The 24,124-nt window shown below is 38.8% G+C and overlaps 2 protein-coding genes across 4 annotated transcripts in view; one reads left to right on the top strand and one right to left on the bottom strand.

Moving 5' to 3' along the window:
* The window catches only part of Rfx6 (regulatory factor X6), a 56,332-nt gene extending 49,129 nt beyond the window's left edge, over window positions 1–7,203 (top strand). For all 3 annotated transcript variants that reach the window (XM_055599216.1, XM_055599218.1, XM_055599215.1), the window contains 4 exons: window positions 45–251; window positions 1,870–2,382; window positions 3,178–3,390; window positions 6,310–7,203. In XM_055599216.1, the coding sequence (XP_055455191.1) occupies window positions 45–251; window positions 1,870–2,382; window positions 3,178–3,390; window positions 6,310–6,485 (1,109 nt within the window). In that variant the 3' untranslated portion in view covers window positions 6,486–7,203. The remainder of the gene's footprint in view (window positions 1–44; window positions 252–1,869; window positions 2,383–3,177; window positions 3,391–6,309) is intronic.
* A 15,449-nt stretch (window positions 7,204–22,652) lies between these two features.
* On the bottom strand, window positions 22,653–22,967 carry LOC129670694 (small ubiquitin-related modifier 1-like). The gene has a single exon (XM_055599244.1). It carries the CDS (start codon window positions 22,965–22,967, stop codon window positions 22,653–22,655), a length of 315 nt encoding a protein of 104 aa, XP_055455219.1.
* Between the last annotated feature and the right edge of the window lie 1,157 nt (window positions 22,968–24,124).

Raw genomic sequence — 24,124 nt, 5'->3', positions numbered from 1 at the left:
TTAATGTAAAAAAATAAAAATTTAATTAAAAACTATCTTTCCAGATGCAAGTAAAGCTGCCTTCACTGCTTCCCCGAGCTCGTGCTTCCTGGCCAACCGTAATAAGGGCAGCTCACTCTCCAGTGACACCGTGAAGAACGAAAGCCACGTGGAGACATCATACGTTCCTCTCCCAGGCAGCCAGCCTGGACTTGTACCCCCTGCTCTGCACGCATTCCCAGCTGAGAGCACGGAGAACATCCCACTTGCAGGTACGCAGAAAGCAATAAAGCACACCTTCCTAGGCTTTCCTGCAGATCTCAGAGGACCCATTCCTTCATTTCTTTTAATACTCATAACTCCCATGAATGCCACAAGGAAAAACATTCCATACTATTAAAAAAAACTTTTTTTTAATTTATGGGTTTATATTTCTGATTTTTTGCCATTACCATTCATATTTATATCATTACTCATGTAGTTATCACATGCTGACAGTAATTTATATCGGAAGTATGATTAGATCTCTTCATTTAATAAAAGAAAACCTATCTTAGATATGCCAAAAATCTTTAAAATACTTAAAAGATAAAATGTGTCTGCTTTCTAGACATGGCAGCACACATCTGTAAGCCCAGCACTCAGGAAACTGGGGTAAGAAGATATGAGTTCAATCCGTACTGGGCTGTGCAGCAAAATCCTGCCTTTAAAAGCTGTATTGCTGGCTGGGAGCTTGCTCAATGGTTAAAAGCACTTGTTCTTGTAAAGGATTCAGCACCCACATGGAATCTCACCACCTCCTCAGGCACTAGCTATGCATATAGTACATAGACATACATGCAGACAAAATGGTCATAAAAACAAAATAATCAAAAAACAAACTTTAAAAATGGGTTGCTTTTTTGATACTGGCTTCAGCGCAATTTCTTTTCCAGCCACGTTAGGACAAATATGCAGTACTTTTATGCTGTGGAGCAAAATGATTTTTTTTCAGTGATTTGAAATAGATGTCAGAGACTATTTTAAATCTGCTTATTGGCTCGTGGACTTTTTAAAAGTTCCATTTTTTACATTAATTCATTGGACATGCAGAATTTTAAAACAAGAGGGGCCTTATAATGCCGTGGCTTAAATATACCAATAGAAAGCTGTGGGCCCAGGGAGTGAATCTCATTCCTCATTGGTGGTGTTCGTGTGAGGCTTTCAGCTGAGTCTGAAAAGTGGGCATTGTGATGTTAGTGCATTTTTCTATTTTGAAGATCAAATAATTGCCCATTCACTTGCTTTTTGGCCATGATACAGTGTGAGTATCAGACTCCTTTGCCCTTCCTATTTGTGAGGTTTTATTTTTTTAATTAAAAAATTTGCATACAATTTATTTTGATCAAGTCCTTCCCTCCCCTCCCACCCGCAGCTCCCCCCAGCTGCTCCCTGATCCTCCCTAACCCCTTACCCTGTGGGAAAATGAAACAATGCCAGATTTCCACCTTATCAACTCCGAGTTACCAATGTTGTGATATATATAGCTGTGTTGTGACTCTGTGTGCATATATATTTTCCAGTTCAAATATTTATGGAAAGTGGGAGTTACTAGGTTGGAACAAAGGGTACATTAATAAATCATCTGAATATTTATTTATTTATTTCAATTTATTCACTTTGTATCCTGGCTGTAGCTCCCCCTACCTCATCTCCTCTCAGTCCCACCTTTTTTCCCTCTTTCGCTCTATGCTCCTCCCCTAGACCACTGATAAGGGAGGAGGACCTGACCCTAGCTTATCAGGTCTCCTCAGGACTGGATGCATTCTATTCCTCATCTGAATATTTTTAAAGACATGATCCCAACTACTTACAATACTACTCACAGAATGCTCTCACTCTGTTTTCCAGGTCAAATAGAGCTTTCACAGAGTACTGGTCATCTGATGACACCACCTATTTCTCCAGCCATGGCAAGCCGAGGAAGTGTCATTAACCAAGGGCCAATGGCAGGCAGACCCCCAAGCGTGGGCACAGTTCTCTCAGTTCCAACACACTGCTCAACATACCCAGAGCCAATTTATCCTACCCTTCCTCCAGCCAACCACGACCTTTATGGGAACAACTCTAACTATCAGACTGTGTTTAGAGCACCGTCTCACCCTGCCTCAAGCCTCTATGCTCACCGTGCAGAGCATGGGCGATGCATGGCCTGGACTGAACAGCAGGTTTCAAGAGACTTCTTCAGTGGCAGTTGCGCTGGGTCTCCATACAATGCCAGGCTACCTTCCAGCTATGGACTGCCCCCCCATACACAAGAGTCACAGAGCATGCCGTTTTTGAACACAGGAAGCTTCAATTTCCTTAGCAATGCAGGAGCTAACAGCTGCCAAGGAGCAACATTGCCTTCTAATTCTCCTAATGGTATATAACTTTTAAAAACATTTTTCTGGCTTTTGAGAATCTGGTACTGAGTGTCACCTCTGCTGAACATCATGTCATCCAGTAAAAACTGTAAAAAAAAAAAAAAAAAATCACAGACTCTTAACTGCTTATAGTGTCTGTCTGCCACACACAAACATATTTCTTATCCTTGTGGTCTTATTAAAATTTATTAGACATGATAAAAAGAAAAACTTATGCTAGATACATACAAAAAAGAATATCCTGTCCTTTGAAAATATTTTGAATGTAGATTATGTCTTTCAGAGAATTAACAGTATATTTAACAGTTTGGATCTACAATTAATATTCCCTGTTTAGTTAAAACAAAACAAAACAAAACCCTTGATGTTAAGGAGACTGAAAGACGGTTGTATTTATTAAACTTTTAAAAAAGACTTTCTCCTAAGTGTAGTCTTTCTCCCAGAAATAAGATTCTGTAAGAAGGAATTGTGTTTTTAGTAGTAGCATGATTTAAAGGGCTGACAGTACTTTTGTCTTTCTTCATAGACATGCTTTATAAATTTAGATAAGAGAAATATGAAAAAGGTGTAGACAGTCTCAAAATTAATACTATGTCAGTTACCTTTTAACTGAAAAATATCATAGTAAGCCATATTATGTAAAAACATAAGTCCAACTCTCCAGCTAGTAAAAGTAATAATACTGATCAAATTGATGTTTTCGGGACTATTTTCAGCTATGTTGTTGCTTTTGCTTTTCCTGGGGTGATTTGGTAACAATCAAATAAAGTAGTCTCAACCTGTTCTGTTCTAGGATACTATGGAAACAATATAAACTACTCAGAGGCTCACAGGCTTGGATCGATGGTGAACCAACATGTTTCAGTCATCAGCAGTGTTCGTTCACTGCCTCCTTACAGTGATATCCACGACCCACTTAACATTTTAGACGACAGCAGCCGGAAACAGAGCAACTCGTTTTTTGCAGATACAACCTCTCCAGTTGCATGTCGGACTCCTGTAGTAGGTAAATTGTTTTCATAGTCATTAGAAGCATTTTAAAATGTGATGAACTTCAGATACGTAGAAGGGCCTTGGGGGAAATGTTCAGGTGAACTTGGCATGCATGGCCCTAACGTAATTTTATCACTGGATATGAAGTTATGTTTTTGTGTTTGAATAAGAGTAAATTTTCATTTCTTATTCTTTGTATGATTAACACACATGTGCTTTAAGATATGTCATTTCTTCCAAAAGTAATAACTTATGTTCACTGTGTTTAAAAATTTTAGAATAGCTTGTCAAAAGCATTTAGAATAGTAGTTAACTTTATGAGAACAGGAATGATATGTTTTCCTCATTATCTTATGATCATCATCAGACTTTGCAGGGGAGGAGGGAGGGGCTTATGGGGGGATACAAAATGAATAAAGTGTAATTAATAAAAAATAAATAAAAGATTTAAAAAAAAAGAGTTACCTCTGGACCCCATAACCTCCATCAGCACCCCATACCACTCTGAATGTTTACAAAAGTGTAGCCTGTGGTGGCAGTACCTAGAATTTTCTCAATCTTTTGTAAAAAGAGATTGAATACCCTTGCAAATAGTGTTGCTATTTTTTATTGTTATATAACATAAAATTTGAGTCAAGGTGAGCAAATCAATGTGCCTGCCATGAAGTCTTCTAGTTGCTTTTTCCAACCTGTGCCTCATCTGTAAAGAGACTAGATGCACCACCTAGTTGGCTGAACAGAAGAAACTTAGCAAACCAATGGGTGATGAAAGAATACAAAATAATCTAGGGCAGAACCCTTGCCTGACATATGTGAAGCCCTGGATTTGACTTCTAGGACTAAACTAACAACCTTAAATCTATACGTACACTTAATTAAAAGTTAATTAGCTAAAGTGTACTTTAATTAAAAGTTATTTCTAATAACACAGGCCTTGAACCTAAAGCTATGTATATATTTAGTTTGGAAATTTTATAATGATGTATCACCGAGAGAGTATGCATTCATCAAGCATCAAAAAAGAAGTGTTAATGTTTATATGCGACAACTGAAATCTTTAATGGAATTGACTTTGACACTAGTGCAAGTAAGAGCATATGACACCCAGTAGAAGCATCGGGAAAATGAAATAAATTCCATCTCTCATCCCTCAGTGTACTTTTCCAATAATTCAATAGGAAGTACTTCTTCCCTTCCTGTGCCCATCACAAATGTGCCCTGAGCAGTCTAGCAGCTCATCTCTGCTATCTGCTAATAGTCATTGCTTCTAGGTTATTTTAATGAAGCAGAAAATTCCACTTCAGGAAGTTTCCTCACCATCAGACTAAAATGTACTGTGCTGCTCTTGTTACTATTAGTTCTGTTTACTTATAGAGATAATGGAAGCTTTGATGGAACAAGGTTTGGAAATAGGGTGGATTCCCAGAGCTAGTTGTCAAAGCTGGCTCATGAGCAGATTGCAAGCTGGGTGAAAGAGGAAGGAGGAAGGAGAATAAGTAAATACGCCCAGTGAGGCCTGGGATTCATTAAGTCCTCATTAGTTATGAACCATGATCCTTAAAGACAGAGAACACACTGCCTTTGACAATGAGAAGGCATCAGCAATGCAAGAAAGAAGTAGACCTCTTGAATGTTTGTAGATCAACTACATATCAGACCCCAGGTATGAGGGTACCAAGGTAATCAGGATGTAGTTTCTGCTTGAAGGAAGTTCATGTTCTAGAAGGAAAAGTTTAAGGCAATGAATATACAAATGAATATATTAAGAAGTTAATTTCATCAGAAAGATAACCACCACATACGTGGAACCTGTATTTATATGTCTGTATGTGTATGTGTGTGTGTGAGAGAGAGACAAAGACAGAGAGAAACAGAGACTGAGAGAAGCACATTAATATGTATGTATGCTATATAGGTCATAAAGGATCATGAGAAAGGAGAAAGAGCTCTTAATAGACATGGAAAATATTTAATAACAGAATGCATGCAATGGGAAAGTAGACACTGGAATTAATTGGGAAGAGGGAACCAGCAGGAGAGGAAAAGGAGTATGGAAAAGGCCAGTGGAGGATGGGACTAAATCAGAACAAGTATAAAGACCATATGTATGAAGATGCTAAGATAAAACTGATTACTTGAAATACTAAAAGTTCATTAAAAGATAATTTTAAGTTCTCAGAAGTATGAAAAGTGGTGGCTGACAAAGTAGGAACTATTTGTGGCACATATCAGGAGTGGGATCTTAGGCAGAGATCTTTGAATTGAGAGCTGGGAAATCCAGGAAACACTGTGAAAATCCGATGGAGAAGATTCAGATAAAAGAAACAGTCATTAGAGAGCCTCTGAAATTAAATAAAAAAGATGCAAATTTCAGTGAGCAGAGAGAAAAATCAATGTGGCTTGAGCAGCTAAACAAGTGAGAGAATGGAGCAGAGTAAAATTTAAAAGTCAGCTCATATAGGATTTTATGAATCCTGCAAGGAGACTGGGTTTTGTTCCTAGAGTGTAAGTCATGGTCAGCTGAGAAAAGAGTAGAAATGGCTTTATGCGTCAGCACTTTCTTTCTAGCTCCTTGGAGGGTAAGACCCTTAAGCAGAGGTGGGAACATGAAGCTGCTGTATCGGTCTAGGGAAAGATGGTGATCGGAGGTGCAGACAGAAAGGACAAGTAGACTGGAGACATATTTTAGTGAGAGATGGAATGTGACATTGAGTTTCCCTCTGCCAAATATGTAGAAATAATAATGGGAGGACAGCAAATGGGAAAAATTGAAGAAAATAGGATTGTTCTGGTGAACTATGTACACTCGCATTTAAAACCACTGATTTATGCTAAATGCAAAAACTGTCAGAGGTTCAAAAAGTGAGTGGCGCTTGCAGAATAAAGAACACATCAATTTGTTTTCAATTGTTGACTACATTTTCCTTTCCAGCTTCCAATTTGCAAACCCAGATTCCTTCATCTTCATCCCAGTGTATGTATGGAACTTCCAATCAGTATCCAGTGCAAGATAATCTGGACTCCAATGAAGCAAGCAGTAGAGAAATGGTGTCCTCTTTACCACCCATCAACACTGTGTTTATGGGGGCAGCAGCTGGAGGCACCTAAATGAACAATGCAGTTGAAACTCAAAAATCTCTGTTTCACCAATGTCATTATCCACTCCCAGCTGCCATGACAGAAAAGAAGGTGGAATATGCAGTGGATGAACATTTTTTTAGGTCGCTGATACTTTTTACAACTCCGTAGTGAATGGAAATAACTTGTATTGCACACACATAGGCTAAAATGTGAAGTCATTATTTACCATAACTTTAAAAACTATCAGTGAAGCCAATGGAAATTTGAAGATGCAAACATTACAAAGATATAATATTTCACTTTCTAATTTATTGAAAAATCTCTACGTTTCTTCATCTTTGGTTTCTAAAACAAGAAAAGTATATTCAATGCCTTCACAATATCTTTAATTTATTTGGATCTCATAATCATTGTTTACTATCACTTATTTGACAAAATGTCAAATGTCTATGTTCTACCTCCTATGGAAATGTTTACAAGGTCAAGACTTAATTGTTTGCAGCCTAGACCAAAGCGGATTGATCTTCTATCCCTGTGCATTAGTGTGATTTCTGTTACATAGCAATGTTCCAATTCTATGTAACTGAATAGAAATGATAAACACTTTCCTTCTTTATTTAAAATGATAAGAGGAAATAAAAAGAATGTATGGACATATTTTTAAAGGTGTGATTATTCTTGAGATAGGTGCTGTTTCTGAAAAACATGGGGATTTGCAGGCCGAAGTACTTTGGGTCTGACATGAAAGAACCAATAAAGCTTGCTGTTTACCTCACTACAGTTCAAGAGTGTTTCTATATCAGACTCGTGCCTATAAATGTTAAGAAATTAGGTTTAGATTGTTTGAGTTTTCTTGTATTTAAAAGCAGTTATTTATTGAGTACTTTGGTAACAAATTGGAAAGAAAGAAATTGGAAAGTTGATCCTCAGGGATCATCTGGATGCAAAGGCTAGTTCAGAAAGGAATTATGTGTAAGCGAATCCAACTGATATCACCATCTATCTACATCTGCTTCTTTTTCTTTTCCATATGTTGTGGCTCTAAGATTCATGGACTATACTAGAACACTTCCATTAACTGTACAAAAAAATCTCTTGTAATCTTATGATGGACCTCTTACTGTTTGTGTAGAGAATTGAGTTATGCCATAGCCTCCAGGCGCATCATAAGATCTGTTAGTGCCAAATATCCATGAGATGTTGTGGTTTGAGAAAATAAACTGTGCAATTGTTTTCAACAAGAAATAAACAGAAAAAAAATAAAATTAAAAAAAAACCTGAACATTAAAAAAAAAGAAAAAAGAAATAAACAATTGCTTGTGGACTTGTTGGCATTTGCTTAGTATGCCCACTTAGCAGCATACAATATGATCTAATAAAGAAGCAGAGAAAGTTTGCAGTATTAACAAATTACAAAAAAAAAAATATGAAGCTAAGTGTTCTATTCCTTTCAGTAATAATATGGTGTGATTACAAAGAAGGATTGAACTACAGGCTTGGAATGAAATAACAGCACTACAGAATGTTTGAACATAATTCTTGTGAGTTAGGAACGACACTTTCCAAGGCATATTCAGAATTTTCAAATGCTATGTTATATAACATAGGAAATATAAAAAATGAGGATATTCTGCGATACCTTTAAAATATCCTTGAATGGGGATAAAGGGGAACACTGGTAGAAAATTAAAGCTTAAAGATTTGAGGGTAGAGAAATAGCATTGAATGAATGATGTTCTAGGAACATCTAGCAGCTCTATGTGGGGAGAGACAGTTCGGTTAGGGGAGTCTTTAACCTGAACAGTATTTGGAAGACTATTTCATATACTTTCCCAGCAGATGAGTGCAGATAAAAGGAGATGTGAGAGACATAAGAGTATTTTCAAAAACACATGAGCATACTTTCAGACAACATAGTGTGTTATTATTCTCTAGGCTTATTTGCAAGGTGTCAAGTGGAAGTAGTTGACCATGGAGTGTACAGAAACCCAAAAGACAGGTGAGAAGGATCTCAGAGCTTCCTGTGCTCCAAGCTGACACTGGCTCCAAGACAAAACACATGACTAACTTTCCCTTTGTCCCAGAGAATGGTGTTGCAGTTTTGTTTGTTACATGTGTGACAGTGTTTCCCAATCCTGCTGGCATTCACACAAGATGGCTCTGCTTTATGTAACTAGTCTTATTTGTTATACGTAGCTTAAAGTCCCTGGCCCCCAAACATTAAGTTCCAATAGAACTGCCTTCTTGTATCATATTTCCAAATGCCTCTAGATAGGCAGTAAAGTGATTCAGAGGAGAGAAGCCTTAACCTGGGAGAATAGGAGACCATGAGATGCATATTTCTCTATCTCTGGTTGCACTCAGCATTTAAAAAGTTGTTCCTGGAGGGGACGGGAACTCCACAAGCAGAGCAACAGAACAAGATAATTTGAACACAGGGAACTTCACAGAGACTCATACTCCAACCAAGGACTATTCGTGGAGATAACCTAGAACCCTTGCACAGATGTAGCCCATGGCAGTTCAGTGTCCAAGTGGGTTACCTAGTAATGGAAAGAGGAACTGCCTCTGACATAATCTGATTGGCCTGCTCTTTGATCACCTCCCCTGAGGGGGGAACAGCCTTACCAGGCCACAGTAGAGGACAATGCAGCCACTTTTGATGAGAACTGATAGACTAAGATCAGAAAGGAGAGGAGAACCTCCCCTATCAGTAGACTTGGGGACTGGCATGCATGCAGAAAGGGGAGGGAGGGTGGGATCGGGAGGGGAGGAGGGAGGGGCTTATGGGAGGATACAAAATGAATAAAGTGTAATTAATAAAATAAAATAAAATAAAATAAAAAAGTTGTTCCTTATGTAAACTTGTACAACCACTCTGGAAATCAATCTGGTGCTTTCTCAGACAACTAGGAATAGCGCTTCCTCAAGATCCAGCCATATCACTCCTAGGCATATATCCAAAAGAGGCTCAAGTACACAAAAAGGACATTTGCTCAACCATGTTTGTAGCAGCTTTATTTGTAATAGCCAGAAGCTGGAAACAGCCCAGATGCCCCTCAACTGAAGAATGGATGCAGAAACTGTGGTACATCTATACAATGGAGTATTACTCAGCAATGAAAAATAAGGAAATCATGAAATTTGCAGGTAAATGGTGGGACCTGGAAAGGATCATCCTGAGTGAGTTGTCCCAGAAGCAAAAAGACACACATGGTATATACTTACTCATATAGACATACAACATAGGACAAACCCACTAAAATCTGTGCATCTAAAGAAACTAAGCAAGAGAGAGGACCCTAACTAAAATGTTCAATCCCCACCTGAAAGGCAAAGAGGATGGACATCAGAAGAAGAAGAAAACAGGAAACAACCTAGGAACCTGCTACAGAGGGCCTCTGAAAGCCAGAAGAAGAAAACAGGAAACAAACTAGGAACCTACCACAGAGGGCCTCTGAAAGCCTCTGCCCTGCTGACTATCAAAGCAGATGCTGAGCCTGATGGCCAACTGTCGGGCAGAGTGAATGGAATTTTATGTAAGAAGTGGGAAATAGTAAGAGCTGGAGAGGACAGGAACTCCACAAGGAGAGCAACAGAACAAGAAAATTTGAACACAGGGAACTTCACAGAGACTCATACTCCAACCAAGGACTATTCATGGAGATAACCTAGAACCCCTTCACAGATGTAGCCCATGGCAGTTCAGTGTCCAAGTGGGTTACCTAGTAATGGGAAGAGGGACTGCCTCTGACATAATCTGATTGGCCTGCTCTTTGATCACCTCCCCCTGAGGGGGGAGCAGCCTTACCAGGCCACAGTAGAGGACAATGCAGCCACTTTTGATGAGAACTGATAGACTAAGATCAGAAAGGAGAGGAGAACCTCCCCTATCAGTGGACTTGGGGAGGGGCATGCATGCAGAAAGGGGAGGGAAGGTGGGATCGGGAGGGGAGGAGGGAGGGGCTTATGGGAGGATACAAAATGAATAAAGTGTAATTAATAAAAAAAATTTTAAAAAGTTTAAAAAAAGAATTATTTGTCTTATTATCTTGCAATAATTTGTTATCTATGTATTTTTCTTCCTCATTTACTACCCCAGGGGGGGAAAAAAAAAGAAAAAAAAAAGTTGTTCCTTCATACGTCTAAGGCCTGGATGCTCAAGACATTTTGGAACATATTTTTGTTAATTTTAATTACCATATAAAGATCTTGTGTGGCCTTCAAGTGAACTTTGTGGAAGTTTTGTAGTATTCATTATATATTTTTTTTTTAAAAAGTAGCCATTCAAGCTATTGCTTGCATAAAATAAAAACATTAAGGCTATAATTCCAAGTTTTTTTTTAAATGCTTCATCTATAGCTCAACTTTTAGGGATTTTCTTTTCAAATTGTACATGACTGTGGCCACCGTTAGTTAAAGAAATGTAAGCGTTCCAATTTATTAAGTGAATCATTAACAATGTTAAAATCAAGAACAAGGATAGCTGCTAAAAAACCAGCTGTTTCTTCAACACTGAATCACTGATCAGAATGGACCTGGTTTATTTTCCTCTCTCCAGGTAGTTTTCTACTAGAAAAAAAGAGAGATCACTCAAGCTATACATTCCCCAAGTATATTTTCCAATAAAATGTTGCGAACTTTTGCAGTTTCAAGACAAATTCCCATGGCAGTTTTGATGCAAAACAAATAAACAAACTGCAAAATCTCTCTCTTTGTTCCTGCTTTAAAAGAAGAGAATCTGAGAGATGCTGAAAGCTTCACCCAAATGAGAGCTATGGAAATAGGGTTGGTATGATGTTTAAGGGGCAAGTATGCCAGTATCTAATGCCAGGCCCAGGCTGTAAATATCTTGTGATGTGTGGGATAGATTTACCCATTAAAGAACATTTCTACTTCAAAAAGCCAGGAACACTTTTATGGATAAAGGAAACTAGACTGGTAGACTGTGAGATTAAGTTCCCCGCCAAACTTTGCCTAATAGGAGATTTCTGTATTAGACAGCCTCTAACCAACTCAGTTATGTGCTTCGGAGGGTGACTGTGACAGCCCAATCCCAAGAAACAGGCAGGTGAAGGTGGAGGATCAGGTAAAAGCTAAGTTGTGAAAGGGGCTCCAAAATGGTAAGGGAGCAAAATGTGGGCTCCTTCCAATGGGACACTGAGAGGACATTTGCCCAGACATGCCACAGAACAATGGCACAACATTTGTGTCACCCTGACCAACGTCAAGAATGGCTGTTTTTCTGGGCTCATAGCATTTGCCCACCAAACGTTGCATGGTGCTGTCTTTGTTCAGCTTTTCAGAATACAGCAGCCTCAGTGGTACTTTCCGCCCACTACGGTGTGTAAGTCTTCTGAAAATAAAGCTGACCAGCAGTGCATTTTACGCTGATGCATTATATTTTTGACAAACTGAATCTCTTCTCATGCAAATACAATCCACAACAGTATAAACATAAATGGCCCTAAGTTTTTCTCAATTTAAGTTTATTCTTAACTGATAACACAAAAGAATGAAAGTTGGTGACATTGAAGTGATACTAAATAAAGTTTTCTTTATATACACATTATTACATCAACCTCAGTCGGTCTAAACACATATTTCTGCTCAAGCATATATCATTATTAATGATGAGAACTTTCAGATTTACTCATCCTACCTCTTCTCACCTGAGTACTAGGGATCGAATGTGGGGCCTTGCACATGAGAAGTAAGAGCTCTGCCTCCGAGCTACATCTCTAACCTTTTCCCCACCTGCTTGCAGTTCTTGAAAGTCAATCTAGGCAGTTGCATTCTCCTTCTCCGTGCCTCTAAAAATCATAAAGTAAGGGAAAGAGGAGGGAAGGAAAGGAGAAAGAACACTTTTGACATGAATAAATTCTGAAACTCAAACCCAAAGTTTCCAAGTTGCTGCTGTTTGTTGTTTTAAGTAGGAAGCATATGAGGGTGATATTTTTTTTTTTGGCCCCTTTCTTGTACTTCATCTATGTGGGAATATTCAGGGCCTGCTCTCATAAGGTAGCTGGATTCTAGTAGAGACATCTAGTAGAGACATATTGTTGTAACTGTTATAGATTGTGTTTTTATACTTGCATCTAGCTATCTGAATTTGGGGCGATTGTAGATGTAGGTGCTAATTTTGGAGTTTCTCTTTGTTAGGTGGGTGTTTTGTTCCTTGGGTTCTGTTTCCTCTCTGGATTCTCAGACTGTGGATTACTATGTGTTGCCTGTTTTGCTGACCTGTTAAGCTGGTATATTCATAGGTAATCACTGCTGGTGTTGAAGATTGTGATACAGGAAGGAGTGGGGGAGGGCATCAGAAGGGTGTAGTTTGGGCAGTCTACAGGAGAGGTGGGTAGTGGAGAAGGTGGGCAGGGAGGCCACAGCTGGTGATCTGTTGCAGCTCACTGTTTTTTTGGCAGGAGTGATCTGCAGTTGAGCAGGGTGGAAAGGGATCTTACAGGACTTCAGTGTTCTATTTAACAAAGAGAGACGTTAGTTTCCATTTAATCACCACAATATCTCCGAGCTCTTGTTAGCAAACTGTTGACACTGAAGTGTGGCAGCAGATGTATAATCCATGTTAAGTTATAGAAATTTCAGCAAAGACCTTACAGACCAGCAAACAATGGTGACTATGGAAAATAAGACATTTTGTTCTTTGGGAAAGATAAGAAATATTGAATTTATATGAAAGGTCATTGTATCATCTCGTTCAATTATTGAACTTTAAATTAAATCTCCAGGTTTATAAATGGCAGAGTACACTCTGTCCCAAAAACACATTGACCAAGTGAAAATCCTTCTCAGTCCCTCCTTTATTTTAGGGACAAATGGTTTAAAAACATGCTATAAGTGTACTATGATGAATATAGTCACTAATTTTTAAGTTATTTAATGTTTAAGGAGAATTTTATTTTGTTTGTCTTGATAAAAGTTTTCCCAGTAGTGTTCTATGTTCTCAGATTCTTTTATACTTATTTTGAGATAGGATTTTACTAAGATGCCCATGCTAATGTCATGAACCCTGTCTCAGCATCCTGAATGCTGGGATATCTGGCATCCACTGTCTTGCCTAAGTAAATCTCTTCAAAAATAATTTTAGCCAATGCAACCAACTTTTAATAAAATTCTGTGTTCTATGTATGTGTGCAGGGCATGTGTGTCGTCCTCATTGCATAGATGTGTAAGGGCGCTCATGTGCATGTCTGGGTGTGCATGTGGAGAGTAGAGATTGAAGTTGGGTATTTTTCACTATTGTCCTCCACTTTGATTTTTTGAGGCAGAGTCTTTCTTTAAACCTTAGGTTCACCAACTGGCTGGACCAGCCAACTAGTAAGCTCCAGGGATCCTCTCCTCTCCAGGGCTAGGATTACACATACTCATCACCATTTCTGGCTTTTTGTGTGGGTGCTGGAGATCAAACTCGGGTCCTCATATTTTCTGGCAAGCACTTTACTGCTTGAGCCCCCTCTCCATCCCCTACATTCTCTATTATTCATCCACAAGTTCAAAATTAGACTACTTCTTTTGAAAAACACACTTAAATAACGAAGAAAAAGATTCAGGCACACTTTTGTGTATTGCTGGTGTTATTCATACCCTAAAGCTGAAAATGAAGAAGCCCAGACCGAGATCTCTTAGGCAATGCTGTGGCTTCACACACAGATTTTCTTAAGATAGTTATGGAACCTCCAAGGAATCAGGGAACACATTTTCCAAAAGTGAAAAATTAACTACTCCATATGATATCTGCTCTAAAGTAAAGAGAAACTATTCCCTTTATTAGTCAAAAACAAGGGTGCTGTTCGCACCAATCAATAGTAACCATGAGGGCCAGAGATTTACAGCCTTCAAGCATCTTTAAACACACTGAAGCAAATATGAGCTTTGTGGGCAGTTTGGTAATCAACATTTGTCATTTGGATTTGTGTACTTTAGCTTATTAATGCTCTGCACATGACCTCTATGGAAAATAAAACTGTTCCCATATTTCAGATTACAAAGTGGCAAGACCTCTTGCCTTTGTATGTGTGTATATGGGGTGATGTTTGTGCTGTTTCACACACATGCGCTTTTTCATTCATTATTCATTGTAAGGACACCTGTACAATTCATACCATCCATTTTGACTTTCTGTTGTTTGAGGAAACCACTTTGAGCCTACAGACTGTACCTGGAAGTGGTGCTTCTGTGTTTTCAAGGGAAGCCAAGTAGTCACTTGCCTGGCGGTTAGAGACCAGCAGAGAAAGCCCTCTGAAGGCACACCTCCACTAGAAGAGGAAATAGTACCTGGCACAGCTATGTTTCTAATATGCGTGGCTGTTCCCTAAAGAAAAAAAAAATACAAGAGAAAGAGGCTAGGAACTGACCAGTAAATCCTATCCTGAGGATAGGATTTGGCCATTAACACACTGTAGCCTGACTAGTAAATCCTACCCTGCTCCTCTCCAAGCACAACTTCAGTACTAAAAGGTACAGTGATCTAGCCCTGTGCCCCTGAAGCTTGTGCTGGTTTGCTGGAGGGAGCAAGATGCATCAGAAGACGTGGCCAAGCCCAAAGTGTTCTGAAGAAAAAGAGCTTCTCAAGTCCTAGACTCACCTCTTCAGTGGCACAGAAGTGAATTCCTGGCTTCTCATTAAGAGATAAAGCCAAAATTGATGCAAGAATATAATTTCAAAGTAGAACAAACACATATAGCTCTTTATTTTTGTTAATTGTTAGTTTAACATACAAAACAATGGGTTTCATTATTGTATTTTCATATACTTGCGCCATTTAAACATAGCAATTTAAAACATGACAGAAGTCAGCAGATCTGCGTTAGGGATTTCATTAGTGTATGACAAGTTAGGTAAAACTTCTTAGATGCTCATTTTCCGCATCTGAAAAGTGAGATAATTGAGCTAGTTAGCACCCTGGTTCCCAGTATGTCCAGTCTCCATTAGTGCTGGCTGTTACCATTGCAATAGAATCATAGAATCAGTGAGTGCAAAGTGTTCTTTTTTTAAGGGGAGAGAAAAGGGCTTATTTGGCTTGTATGTCCACAACATTGTTCATCAGAGGAAGTCAGGACAGGAACTTAAACAAGGCAGGATCCTGGAGGGAGGAGCTGATGCAAAGAACACGGGGGAAGAGTGCCTTCTTACTGGCTTATTCCCTCTTGGCTTGCTCAACCTGAGTATTATAAAGAATCCAGGCCACCATCCCTGGAGAGGTTTACTCACTCTGTACTGGGCCCTTCCTGATTAATCATTAATTAAGAAAATGCTCCACAGCCTTGCCTACAGACCAGTCTTATGGATGAGTTCTCTCTGTCTCTGTCTCTCTTTCTCTGAATATAGATGCTTTCTCATACAATATATCCTGATTATACATTTCCCTCTCTTCATTCCTCCCAGTTCTTTTCCACATCCACTCCCATCCAGATCCACTCCCTCTTTTTTTCTTTCATTAGAAAGGAACAGACTTCCAAGAAACAACAACCAAACATGACAAAAATAAAACATAAGATGTAGCAAAAAAGTATTGTATCAATGTTGGACACAGAAACCTAACAGGAAGAAAAGAGTACCAAGAGCAGGAACAAAAGTTTGAGACCCACTTGTTCGCAAAGTGAAGAGTTCCATAAAAATACTAAGCTAATGGCTATGATATGTATGTAGAGGACCTGGTGTAGATACTTCTCAGTCCTGGGCTTGCTGTTTCACTCTCTGTGAGCTCATGTGTGCCTTCTTTAGTTGATTCAGAGGGCCATGTTCTCCTGGTGTCCTCTATCCCTTCTGACTCTTGTAATATTTCCCCATCCTCTTGGGTGAGATCCCCTATGATCTGAGGGGAGGGATTTGATAGAGACTTCCCATTTAGACTCTCTGCATGTAGTCTAGCTGTGGGTCTGCATCTATACCCATCTGCTGCTAGAGGAAATCTGACTGAATAAGACTACTAATGTGTGGTCTTACCCTAGATCTCTGGGCTGCCTAGTCTCTGGTTTTTGTTTACCTAAGCAGTATCAGGTATGGGTTCCTTCTTATGGAATCAGCCTTAAGTCAAATCAGATATTGGTTGGCTACTCCCACAAGTTCTGTGCCACTATTGCCCTAGCATATTTTTCAGAAAGGACAGATTTTAGGTCTAAGGTTTTATGGCTGAATTGATGTCCACATATCTCTCTTGCTAGCCTACAGAGCACCACCTTCCCACACAAACTCTTCACTCTTAGAACATAGGAGTGAAAGCTCCATGTAGGTACCAGCTCAACTTCTCCATGACCAATGAATTCTGTGGATGTTTCCTCATCAGTGGGGCCCATTGTCAGTTTGAGAAGAGCAACCCTTTATCTTAGCATTAGGCTCAGTTGTTTGTGTTTTCCATGGGAAATTGTTGGTCAACAACTCAATTGAATGCAACTCAGTCCCACTAATGGCTATGAGAGATGGCCATTAACACACTGTATTGTATCCCCCATTACTAGGATTCTTCACTAGAGACTGAGGTTGGATTTCTTAATATTGTTTAAATTTGACTTTATCACGGAATATCTTATTTTATCAATCTATAGTGATGGAAAGTTTTGCTGGGAATAATCGTCTGGATAGGCATCTGTGATCTCTTACACTCTGCAAAGCATCTCTCCAGGTTTTCTGGCTTTTTGAGTCTTCATTGAGAAGTCAGGTGTTATTCTGATTCATCTGCCTTTATATATTACATGCTTTGTTCCCTTGCAGCTTTTAATATTCTTTCTTTGTTCTGTATGTTTAGTATTTTATCATGTGGCAAAAAAACTTTTTTCTGGCACAGTCTATATGGTATTTTGTATGCTTCTTTATGTTTATAGGCATCTTTCTTCAGGTTAGAAAAATTTTCTTCTATGATTTTCTTGAAATATTTTCTGGGCCTTTGATCTGGAATTCTTCTCCTTTATTCCTATTACTCTTGGAGTTGGCCTTTCCACAGTGTCCCAGGTTTCCTGTATGTTTCGTGCTAGGAATTTTTTTAGATTAAACATGTTCTTTGACCATTTCTTCTATTGTATCTTCAATGTCCGAGTTTTTCTCTTCCATCCCTTGTATTCTATTGGCAAAACATGCCACTGTAGTTCCTATTCAAATTTCTAAATTTTTCTTTTCCTGAATTTCTTCAGTTTTTTTTCATTGCTTCTATGTCATTTTCAAGTCTTGAACAATTAACTTGTTTCCTTCAACAGTTTGTATTTTCTTGACTTTCTTTAAGGGATTTATTTATTTCCTTCTTTTGTTTGTGTTTTCCTGGGTTTCTTTAAGGGGCTTATTTTTTTTTTTGACCTCTGTACTTACTTTACAACCACAACAATGAAAATTGTGCACAATTTTTGTGAAAGAATAAAGCAAAAATGCCAAGAATATAAGCCCAAAAATATTGTCAAGATTTCATCAAGATAACTAAGGAAACTCAACTAAGAAAAATGTGAGGTAGACCAATGTTACCCATGATTGTATACATATAGAAATTAAATAAACACAAATGTCACAACTCCCACAAAAATAACTCCGCTACACTGTTCAAATTACCTGCTAGGTACTAGTGATCTTTTTTCCAAACAGAGTCCCCATGCTCTAGACCTCTCTCTGTAAATGGAGGTCCCCAGTAAGGTGGGCTATGGTGCTATAGTCCCTCATGCCCCCTAGTGATTGCAGTTAAACTGAGTCCCACTGATGCCCATAAACAAAACAACTTTGAATAGTAATTTTATGTCTATTTCCTGCCATATCTATTACAGCACAGGATGTGAAATCTGCCCCATGTAACTACATAACACCATGAACATTTGAGACACCTCTGCAGCTCCAAAACTCCTCTTAACCCTGAAATTGAGTTCTTTAAGGGGTTTATTAATTTACTCTTTAAGGACCTTTATTGTCTTAGTATAGTTAGTTTTAAAGTCTTTTCCTTGTGCTTCAGATATGTTGGAAAGTTGAGGGCCTACTCTGGTAGCATGGCTGGGTTCTAGTGGGGCCACCTTTCTCTGGCAGTTATGATCTTACACTGGTCATCTGGATTTGGGATGATTATAAATCTAATTTCTGGGTTTGTCTTTGTTGGGTAGGTGTTTTGTTTCTTGGTTTCTGTTTTCTCTCTGGATTTTCAGAGAATGTGATGGTTGTGTTTCCTATTTTACTGTCCTGCTCAGCTGGGTGATGTTTGAGGTTGGGATACAGAGATGAGTGTGGAAAAGGATGTTAGGAGGGGATGGTCTGTGGGATCTGCAGGAGATGTAGTGGGGAAGGGGTTGCAGCTTGTGATCTGTTGCATCCCTAGTTAGAGACTGGGGCAGCCCTAGTTAGAGAACGAGGTCTGGGGGGAAAAAGAGGGGAGGGGTCTGTAGGCAGCCTACCTGGTTTTCCTGGCAGGTGTGGCTTGTTTTTGAGCAGGAAGAGCCTGCTTGAGTTGGGAGCTGGGATAAAGGGACAAGCAGGGGCAGAGATTTTAGGAGGGGATGGTTCTTGGGATCCACAGGAGATGTGTACAGAGGGCAAGGGAGGTTGCATCTCGTGGGCTGTTGCAGTGCTAGCAACAGGGGATTGAATCTGGGGGAACAAAGAGCAAAGAGAGTCTACAGGCAGCCTCATGAACAGTTTGGGGTCTTTTTGTAAAATGTAGACTACACTCTTGCTGGAGTTCTCTAATAAGAGACTCTAAATAATAATTTGTTTTGTGCAAATAAAGTAAAGTGTAAGATCTAGTAAATCATTAACTTCTACACAGTCATTCTGAAAAATCAACCCTCACAGATTAAAAAATGGTTTGAAAACAAAATGACAAACAATATGCAAAAATAATTTGCTTTTATATGTATTTTACTGATATCATTCTATGATATTAATTTTTCCATGACTAGTCAGTAGTCATTTGAGGAGCAGTGTCACTGTCTATTTCAGGTGGTTTTATCTTCCACAGATACGGAATAATCAGAAAACATCAAATTTTTAGTGAAATATTCTACAAGTGAGAAAATATTTTTCCTCCTTTTGAAATGCCATTAAGTATTTTAAAAATTATAACTGATTAATGTGGATGGGAGGGGATGTGGGAGAAGATAGGAGGAGTAGGGGAAGAAAAATCTATTTGCAATAAGAGGAAAAATACATAACTGATTAAACAGACAATTAAAAATTACTCAGTTGCCGGACATTTCTAATGCCTTTTTAACTATAAATTTAGGGACAAGATGTGCTCTGTTCTCTTTTTCACAGTTATAAGGAAAACCTTTGCTCAAACCAAAAACCATTTTCTAGGCCACTAAGCTGCATGTCAGCAGTCATTGCTGAAAACACCCCTAGGTTTTCTGCAAACACCTCTATGTGCACATCACAGACATTTGCCTTCTTCTGGATCCCATTCTCACCATGTGGCTTGACCTTGTGATACTGTGGAAGTGACAAACCTGAGGTAATGTGAAATCTCCCAGATGCCCTCCTTTCTGCTCATTTCATTCCTATAATTATGTGTTTGAGCTCACTCACCTGTTTTACATCTCAGGGCAAACTGTCATTGCCTATCAGGGTGATGTTTTTAGTCTGAACTCCATCAGTCCTTCCATCACTTCCCGAGGGATCTATCTAGCTTAAGTACAAATCATGCCTCTACTTAAGATCCTTCACTTGTTCCCCTCTGGCCTTAGAACAAGGCCCACACTTTGTGTGTCTAAAGCTTTCCCATAACTTTCCTACTTGGTGCTAATATTAAATAATGAAATGTATGTGCGTTGGGGGGAATTTGTCTGCAATTTGAAGGCTTATAGGAGTTTCTGACAGCAAAGGGAATCACTCTGCTATTACAGGACTTGCATTGTGTGTTGTGGACCAGCTTATTAAGTGTCGGAGTGGGAATGACAAATGGTCAATAGAGCCCGAAGCACTTATAAAAATCAATAACTTTGATGGCTATAAGATATTTCAGGACATTAGCATCTGATATAAACTACATTGAAAAGAAAACATTATTTAATGGAAGCTTTAGGCTCAATTTGGAGTCTTTGTAATGTGAGGCAAGAAGCTGATGGCTGACCTTGACATAAAGTCTAAGAGCAGACACATAAAGCTGAAGCAGAGATGAGAAAGTATATAATATATACACACACAAAACAGGTTATTTACTTTGCATCCCAGATGTAGCCCCCTCCCTCATTTCCTTGCAATCCCATCCTGCCTCCTTCATCTCCCTGTTCCTCTCTAAGTCTACTGATAGGGGAGGTCCTCCTCCCCTTCCATCTGACCTTAGTTTATCAGGCCTCATCAGGACTGGCTGCAATGTCCTCCTCTGTGGCCTAGCAAGGCTGCTCCTCCCTCGCCAGGTGGGGGGAGGTCAAAGAGCTGATGGGAATGTAAACTTGTACAACCACTTTGGAAATCAATCTGACGCTTTCTCAGAAAATTAGGAATAGTGCTTCCTCAAGATCCAGCTATATCACTCCTAGGCATATATCCAAAAGATGCTCAAGTAAACAATAAGGACATTTGCTCAACCATCTTCATAGCAGCCTTATTCCTAATAGCCAGAACCTGTAAACAACCCAGATGTCCCTCAACAGAGGAGTGGATACAGAAACTGTGGTACATTTACACACTGGAATACTACTCAGCAATTAAAAACAGAGATGAGAAAGTTAACACGTGAGAATTCGATTAACTCAGTGAAGTTTATCATTCTTCCTTAGGCCTCTCTTGAGCCTGAAGGATCCTTGTTAACATTCTAAACAGAGGTTCTGTTCCCTAAGTCCTTCCTGAAACCCCAAAGCCTCCCCCATAGACTCCCTTTCTAATCCCACAACAGGTATATATATTAAACACATGCTTGTACCTTTTCTCGGGAGACAGATGGTAGGATGCTCGCTAGAACACTATTCTTACTAGCAAGGTATTGCCACAATTTAAACTGAGACCAACAAATACATAGAGTTTTAAACGAACAAACATACATTCAGTGTAACACTACAATTCACGAAAAAGTAATAAAATCTACATAGAGGAACAAAATTAAATTGAAAATATTGACAAAAGAGTTCAAACGAATAATTTTAATAGCTATATATATTTTTCAACCATAAAAGTATTATTTTTAAGCATCTATGTTATGAAAGTATAAACGAGATTGTGCTGTATGTGTGTACACATAGCCATGCACGTATGCATGTATGCTGTCGGCAGAATAATGATTGCTTTTGAGGGAGGAAGAGGAGCTGGAAAGATATCCCGCTAGTTAAGAGCGCACTCTAAGTACTGCTCTTGCAGAGGGCTGGGATTCATCACCAACTCCAGCTCCAGAAAAATGAGGCACCTGAATTTCATGTTCACATACACATCATTAAAAGTAACAAAATAAATATGTTTTTTTTAAAAAGAGAAGCAAAAAGGAGAGTAGATAATGAGATTAGATTGAGAGTTTAGATTGAGAGCTTAATTTTACGTGAAACACTTTGGTTCTAAGTAAATTTTACAGAATACATTTGTTAAAGTATGACTTCAAATGCCCTGATGTTTGTTATATTACATTCTTTTCAATAAGTTTAAACATTTCCTATTAATTTTTGCTTGAATAATTTTAATATTAACTGCGGAGGAATATTAAAACATTTCTGTGCTATCTGACAAGACTATTTCAATCTGGAGCTGCTTTCTCTTCAGTGAAGCTGTCTTTACCGTCAGTTATTATTCTCGCTGTGGTCTGTCATCTTGACTCCAAACTTGATAGTTTTCTCTTGGTCCAGACCGTCAGATTTTAGAAGCAGCTTCAGTCTGAGGCAAGGTCACTTTCCGCAGTTCAGTTCTCTGAAAAATTCCACCGTCCCCTGAAAATCACAGGCAAGATGTGAAGTAGCCACATACTCGAATTTTTGGCCAATTACGTGAAGCTCTCAACAGGAAGCTCTCACTGAGAAGGGTAGCCTTGGGTGAGTATATGAAATTTAGACGAGGGCAATATGAAGGAAGGTGAGGTCTGATCACCAAAATCAGCACAATAATGACTATTGAACACTAGAATTCAATTCCCAGATGTTCTAAAGAGATGGAGTGACAGTATTCACTCTGAATACCACATTACAAAAGAACATTTTTAAAAAATTAGAAGTATTGGGGGAAAGGAAAAATTACGAATATCTAAACTGCTGAATGATTCCCCGTTTGTTCTTGATAAACTTCAATCATATCTTCCTAAACTGTTGAATGATGCAGCCCACCCCCAGTTTGTTCCTGATAAACTTCAATCACGTCTTCCTCCTCCATCCCCAGTTCTCCTGGAGTGTGGTTATCAGCAATCCTCTGGCCTTCAAAGAGAAACTTCAGTAAATTCACTGAGATACCCTGTCTTTGACTATATGATTCTTTGAGTTTTTTGAGCTGTGTTGTCATTTTCACTTTGAAGTGTATCTCACTTTTACCTTGTCCAATAACTCTGACTTTAATAACTTCTTTCTTATCCTCTAAGGCCGCACATGAACAGTTTGCCTCTTGGTCAGATATGTCCATGATGGCTTCCCCAGGGAGTCACGGTAGCCGCCAGCAGCAGCGGTGCAACAGTAGAATTTCTGAGGTTTACTATTCCGTGTCCTCACAAGAGTCGGAACAGTGGCTGGAGGAACTTCCTATACATCTTGTATCACTTCCGGTTTGCAGAGGGTTTGCGTCACAAGCATACCGGGGAGTTGGGTGTGGTAGCAGGTAGGCAGGAAGGCTGGCGCAGTCCCACATCTAAAGCCACAAGCAAGACGCTGAGCGAGCTCTATTTCATCTTATTTTTAAATTAAAATTTAAAAGTAAGCCATAACAGAGGAGAGCTTGCTTAGTTTTAAAATGAAAATTTCACCCATACTCATTGTTTGGACATTATAGTGGTGAATATACCAGAATTAGTGCTATTAAGAGTTAAAAAGCAAGTGAAATCCCATTAACAATGCTTTTCTTTCTTGAGAGATCAGTTAGGCAGTAGATCAGTTAAGTAGTAATTAATATGCTCTTGGAAAAGATGGTTATGAATAAAAACAAAGGAAATCCCACATACAACCACTCATATATAAAGTCTACATACATGATTTTATTCATAAACACTAATGGATATAAAAATTTTAACACATCTCTGTACAGATTGGTATACACTATTTGTGAACCTTTTTGCTTATATAGTTGATTTTGTGAGACAGTTGTTGGCAGTTGTATAGTCTCTTAACTTAACCGAGTCCCAACTACTGTATCTCCCCACACAGCCCGCAAAAGAGTCTTACTATTTAGCTCAGACTGAACTTGAATTTACAATCCTTCTGCAAAGAGGGGAAGGAGGCTAAAGACTTCCAAATGCTAGAATTATGGCCAGGTATGGCCAGTTGTGTTTGTTGTTTGTGTGTGTCTGAGTGTGTAGGCTATAGGTCGATGTCAGGTGTCCTAGTTTACATTGATTGTCAATTTGACACATCCTAGAATTCCCTGAAAACGGAGTCTTATGTAACTTTTTTTTTTTTTTTAATCAGGTTGTGGGCTATGTGTGTGAGAGTTTGTCACAATTGATGTAGGCAGGCATAGTCCCCTGCAAGTGGTACCATCTTTAATTGGTGTTGGGTTGTCAAGAAAATTAGCTAAACCTGGAATAATAATAATAATAATAATAATAATAATAATAATAATAATAATAA

This window comes from Psammomys obesus, unplaced genomic scaffold (assembly GCF_907164565.1).
Source record: "Psammomys obesus unplaced genomic scaffold, mPsaObe1.curated_primary_1811, whole genome shotgun sequence".
Classification (NCBI taxonomy): domain Eukaryota; kingdom Metazoa; phylum Chordata; class Mammalia; order Rodentia; family Muridae; genus Psammomys; species Psammomys obesus.
Note: the sequence above shows the minus strand (reverse complement) of the source record. Positions and strands in the feature narration are given on the sequence as shown.

What these genes read in the sequence shown, in the direction of transcription:
- LOC129670694 (XM_055599244.1), bottom strand. Translation starts at nt 22,967, where the DNA reads ATGGACATATCTGACCAAGAGGCAAACTGTTCATGTGCGGCCTTAGAG.